The 6,000-nt window shown below is 41.7% G+C and overlaps 1 protein-coding gene across 2 annotated transcripts in view; it reads right to left on the reverse strand.

Annotated features, from left to right (window-relative positions):
- LOC147891430 (Peptidase family M48 family protein) overlaps window positions 1-5,581 on the reverse strand; it is a 105,127-nt gene extending 99,546 nt beyond the window's left edge. Inside the window, exons 1-3 of one of the 2 annotated variants that reach the window (XM_087389446.1) lie at window positions 5,514-5,581; window positions 5,261-5,397; window positions 5,042-5,152 (exon numbers count right to left, since the gene is read on the reverse strand). In XM_087389446.1, the coding sequence (XP_087245572.1) occupies window positions 5,042-5,152; window positions 5,261-5,397; window positions 5,514-5,550 (285 nt within the window). In that variant the 5' untranslated portion in view covers window positions 5,551-5,581. The remainder of the gene's footprint in view (window positions 1-5,041; window positions 5,153-5,260; window positions 5,398-5,513) is intronic. The other variant, XM_087389447.1, reaches the window with a different exon arrangement.
- Window positions 5,582-6,000: the final 419 nt, after the last annotated feature.

The following is a 6,000-nucleotide window of genomic DNA, read 5'->3' on the forward strand; positions in this document are numbered from 1 at the left end:
CGGGTCCGACGAACACGAAGGGCCCTTCGAGAGGCAGAGAGGATCCCGGAGCCGGTTCGACGGAAACGAAGGGCCCTTCGAGATGCGGGGAGGATCTCGGATCGGGTCCGACGGAAGCAGGGGACCCTTCCTCTAAAGCTAGCCCACAGCCTAAGGAAGCGGGCCGCACATGAGCCAAACCAGAAGAAACCAAAGGTGTCAAAGGGAGCCTTGGCCAAGGCATAGGAGTCCAAGGCACGGAAGGATGCCTACATTGCTCTTCAATGCTTTTTCTTTGCAGAGGAAATTCCTCATTGGAGGGTTAGGAGTCCTTATTTTTTAGAAATGATCCTCTTCCATCAATTTGGTAGGCCCTGACTTGAGAACACGCTACTGTCCTGCAACCAAAGTAGCTCTTGAAGGTCTACAGAATTTCTCCTTCCGTTTGAATTCTTCCTTCCTTTTGAACTCTTCTTTCTTGCTGCCCTTAAAGCCAGTGGTCCTACCCTATAGCAAAGCATAAGTTGTATTGGCATTTTCTATCAACTGAGACATGTTAGAAACCTTGGACTTCATGCAAAGGTCTCGAATTTCCTTCGCCAATCCACAGCAATATATTCTCTACCTGCTCAGACAATGGAACATGCTGATAGGAGCTAACTGGCAACAAGGCTTCCTAAAATTTCTTGTTATATTCTTCCAGATTGTGGCGACTGTTTACATCCAATTTATGCCACAGTCATGATGTCAACTTTAAATGTAGTAGTCAACCATGCAGCTGAAAATACCAGCTTATATATACCTTTGTAAGACTAGAATAAGTCCAATCATACAAATTTAGAATTGTTGTTGTTCTAAAGATCAAAAATCTACAAAGAAAATAGAAGAGAAAATGAAAGAGAAGAAAAAAGAGGTAAACAAAAACTTTTATGAAAAACTAAAGGAAGACATACTTAGCAAGCAAAGCAACACTTATGTCGTCATCAATGCCCAAGCATAAGCAGCTATACTGGGTTTCTAAAGACCCGCGGGGTCTCTTGGGCAAACCCAGTGCTTACTAAAATACGTCAAATAAACAAAGAGAATGAAAACAAGAAATAAAGAAGAAACGAAGCAGGTGACTAAGCAAAAATAAACAAGCAAGTCAAGAAACAAAAACTTCCAAAAAACTAGAAACTCTCTCTCTCTCTCTCTCTCTCTCTCTCTCTCTCTCTCTCTTATTTAAAACATAAAAAGCTAAAAGGCCCACCCATGTGGTGGGCGCTCTCCCTTGCAAGAGGAGATTTGTCCATTGCAAAGCATTTCCCTTCAAGAAAGTGGTGGCATTTCCAATTTGTCACGACTTCGTGAAATTCCCACCAAAGTAGGCTGCATCAAACTGCTGAATAAAAGTAAGAGCTTTCAACCTGTCTTGACTCCCAATTACAGTTGAACCACCCTCTTTAGAGTCCTTCTATTTCCCCTTGAGTGTGAGATTATCATAGGTAAGTGGCTGTAAATACGGAGGCTGCATAATATTACCAAGATTTGTGACACTTTGTCTAGTGTCAACTATTCACAGCAGGATTGACCATACTTGGTCCCATTGCATTCATGCCAGGCATTCCCAAAAAATTTCCCAGCATAGCAGTATGCATCCCTAGCTGCATTCCACTGTTACCATACATCATGTTAGGCATCATAGCCGGCATACCTCCAAACATCTGTCCCTAATAGCCTGGCATGCCATGATGATATCCAAAAGGGAAATTTCGAGGCATACATCTCCATGACTCCAAAAAGCTTCATTATCCTCTATCAAGCTCAATTTTAAAAGCTTAAAAAGCCAAGCTCTGTTTTAAAAACGTTTATCTAAAAAGTTTGGAGTTAATGTCAGTTTCAGCAACAACTCTTAGATGAGCATGGACAATGACATACAATAGAATTTGCTAAATCCAAGCTCACATCCCAAAGATCAGGTCAAAAGACATAAAATTTCAATGCTTTCAAAAGCACTTTTGTAAATATCTATTAAATTGTGGTGAAAACTGTTTTATACATTCCTAAAGTGTGTCTTCAGATGTATGTAGACATGTTACATGTGTTGTTTGGACATGTAATGTAGAATTAACATTCTAGTTATAATCATCTTCAAGGAAGTGCTATTATTATATCTGGATGTGGGACACACATTGGATGATCCTACAGTATATACCTAGATGAATCCAGGACATTCCCAAACTCATCCTCTAAAAACACAACATAGTGCAGTTTCAATCCCATGATAGTCACTCATAAGGTTGAAAACCATAAACTCCATCACGCATAGGAGGGACTAGCTACTATGACATCGCCACCACTGACGTCATCAGCGGCCACCAGTGGTTGTAGACCATAGTATAAAAATATGCTCTTAGAAATACAAATCCACACACACCCACACATACTTGAGCATCCATTTATACAAAGTCTTTGTACTAAGTTTTTGTCAACACTCCGAAGGTGAAGGGCAGACTCAATCATGACGAAGGCTAGCACTAAAGGAGAAGGCTAATTAAAAAGTAGTCCAAAATCTCTTCATTCAAGCTACAACTGCTTGTGAAGTCTAGCCGATTTCATTTTAGTCTCTCCCAAACGAGCATCTACATTTAGCTGATAGGGCAACGCACCATTTAAGATAGAAAGAATTAAGACAATACCAACATGCCGCAACATGGATGAAAACTTCACAAGGTGAAATTTGCATGTCCGCTAATACGGCACAAGCATATACCTAGATGAATCCAGAAACATTCACAAACTCATCCTCTAAACACACAACAAAGTGCAGTTTCAATCTCATGATAGTCACTCATAAGGTTGAAAACCATAAACTCCATCACGCATAGCAAGGACTAGCTACTATGGCATCCCCACTGACGTCATCCGCGCCCAACAGTGGGTATAGACCATAGTACAAAAGTATGCTCTCACACATACAAATCCACACACCCACACATATGTTACTCTAATATTGTACTTTGTCTCATAGGCCCGAAGGCAGTAATACATCTTTCTTTCTTTCTCAAATGGAATGCATGTGTGGAAAGGAGGATTCTGGGAGGTTTGAAAGGTGTATATAGCTTCCACAATAAACGCAAAAAGTTACATCTGTGGAATTGGAAAATGAGAAAGTTTCTGTACACCATGCTTGTGCAACAGTAATCCTTCATGGATGCCCAACCTGGGCACCCAGACTCTCAGGATCTCCTGGGAAAGAATAGAAATTTTACATATACCTTCATAAGACTAGAATATATCCAATCTTACGATTTAAATTTTTTTATAGACCAAGCAAAAATCTTGTAAGCGACTTTATATAAAATTATGAGTAAATGAGAAAGATAAAACAAAACTTGGTAAGCAAACCTACGCTTATGTCCTCATTAGTATCCAAGCATAAGCTGCCATCTAGGTTTCTAAAGATTTTGAAATCTCTTGGGTAAACCCAATGCTTATTATAATGGCTTTGAAATCACAACCCAAAAACGTTTCCTATAGGGGAGTTAGGGGTTACCCCATCCTTCTCGCTGAAACGGGTATGATACCTCTAGAAGGGGAAGCCCTATGTCAATTCATGGATTACCTCAACAAAGTTGAGAAGATGGACGCCACTAGGATACCACATAAGGCAATGGAAGCTACACAGATCATATGATGGTACAGAGAGGGAAAGGGAATGAAGTGGATGGAATCAAGGGGTATAATAGCAGAGGATATCCCAAAAGATGTCTGTGAAATTAAAGGGATAGTGATGCAGAAGATGTTACACAAACTATGGCAAAACCCGGGGACAAAAATGTAGTTCTACAAACAGGAAATTAACACAATGGACAGTTTTTATTATGCAGAAAGGCCTCAGGGAAGACATACCAATATTCAAAAGACATCTAATCTGCAAAATCAGAACCGGCTCACATGACCTAGAGGTGACGTGGGCAAGACCCAAGATCCCTAGAGAAGAAAGGACCTACAAAATCTGCCCCACAAGGGAGGTAGAAAATGAGCCTAAGATGTAGAACCTATTCGCACATCAGAGAAAGGTATGAGGGCTGTAAAAATGATTTGCAAAATCTGCTGGATCAGCCAGCCAAAAATCTAGGAAGCTATTTGAAGAGGTCTTCGAACACCGCAACAAAGTACTAGATCTATCATACAAGCTAGCCCAACACGTACTTGCTACATGGTAACTTTGTAATATTTTTCTTTCACTAGATGTAAGATCATCCTGAAGGGTTTCATGCGGACTATGATAGACTCTCTCTCTCTCTCTCTCTCTCTCTCTCTCTCTCTCTCTTGGTGTGCTTAGATCATGACGTATTTCAGCTTTTGGTCTAATAGGCCTCTTCGGGTTAATAAACCTCTCTCTCTCTCTACCCCTTCCTTTCTCTTCATCTTCTTACATGGTCACAATCTTATGACCTAGTTATGCCCCAAGCTTGTCGTTAACAAAAATTATAGCAAATAAAATTTAAGGAACACCAACGAATGGTTATGACCCCTTACCAGAGGATTGTGGCATGTGCATGTCATTTGGGCCCTTCTGGCTTACACACTAGATTTCTCCTTTGATGTGGCATATTACCATAATTAGTATTTCTGATTGGAGCCTTCTATGTTTTTGTAGGAAATTGCTCCTCTTACTCTCCTTTTACGTAAGATGTGCGTCTTCTGCAAGAGGAGGCGAGTGGGGAGGATTGGGGAGCGCAGTGTAATAGGACAATCTTAATTCAAAATCAATTTGAATTAAGGACAATCTTAATTCAAACAGAATTTGTTGCCGCTTTTCACCGTGAGCGTCTACCGATTCTGAGAAGGTTACTACGACTCAGCATATAGAACCAGTAAGTCGACAGCAACTTGACACCCGGAGAAATCGATGAGATGCTCTTCTTTTCTGTGCATTTGATGCATTTCTAGTGTTTCTGAGAAAACAGCGCACGACAGGCGGAATGCCAACAAGCGACATAAAAAGGAATTCGCATGGCCGTGAAGTCAAAATTTTCTCGACCGGGAAAAAACTATCAAAATATGAGCTACCGACCTGACGATCAAGGGGATGGCTAAAATCATCCGATTTCAGGTTTGGAAGAGCCACTGCTGCCCGCAATCTTTGCGATAGCTTGAGTCTTGTCGAAGCTCTTTTTAAGCGAGTCTGTATCCGAAACAATGGTGGACTTAATCTCGTATTATCGATCATGCCATCAACATCATCAGCGTTACAGTGTGGTTGCCAATTTTCTACGAGAGAGAAATGGCTTACGTTAAAACCGCTTCTCAAGGTATCACGCAGCGACGAGGCTATGGAACGGCTGCGGATTGGAGGTGCCGAAGTCTTGTGCATATCCGCATGTATAATGCCAGGCGTCCATTTTATGACGGACATATTGTAGCCCGTAGCTGGAATGAAAGGTAATCAGACAGCTGATCAGACCGCTTGAATCAAGAAGATCGAAAGCGTGAGAAATGGGATAAGCGGATTTTGATGATACGCAGCTACGGGACGACTCCATCACCTTTGCACCACAAATTTTGGTCAAACGCTGGTGTCATGTCCTCCTCGTCACTCCTCTATGATCATTTTCCCTAGTTGTTAAGTACTTTAATTTTTAAGAAGGGTAACCAGGGCGGTGACCCGTGTTCAAGTCCGCCTGGGCGGCGACCCGTGTTCAAGTCCTTGGACCTCCTACTTGCCAAGGTGGGTGCCCCTCGATGGGCTCAAACGCGGGGTGAGTTTTAAAAAAAGTATTTTAATGAAAGTGTGCATTCCCATCGGGATGCAGGGGGATCTACTAGACTTAAGGGGGGTTCCACGAAGCTTAATCCAACACCGAATCCCCTCATCCCTGACGCGAAACCCATTTCGCAACAACAATATGAATGAATCCTAACAATGCAAAGTAAGTGAAGGCAAAGATAGATCAGCTCCTCAAGATAGAGTTTAGCTACCAAGTGGACCGGTGCCCAATAAAAATGGCACATTGCAAGTCTGCATTGACTACG

This window comes from Dipteris shenzhenensis, chromosome 18 (genome assembly GCF_047967505.1).
Source record: "Dipteris shenzhenensis isolate YYH24624 ecotype China chromosome 18, Dip_SZ_1.0, whole genome shotgun sequence".
Lineage (NCBI taxonomy): Eukaryota > Viridiplantae > Streptophyta > Polypodiopsida > Gleicheniales > Dipteridaceae > Dipteris > Dipteris shenzhenensis.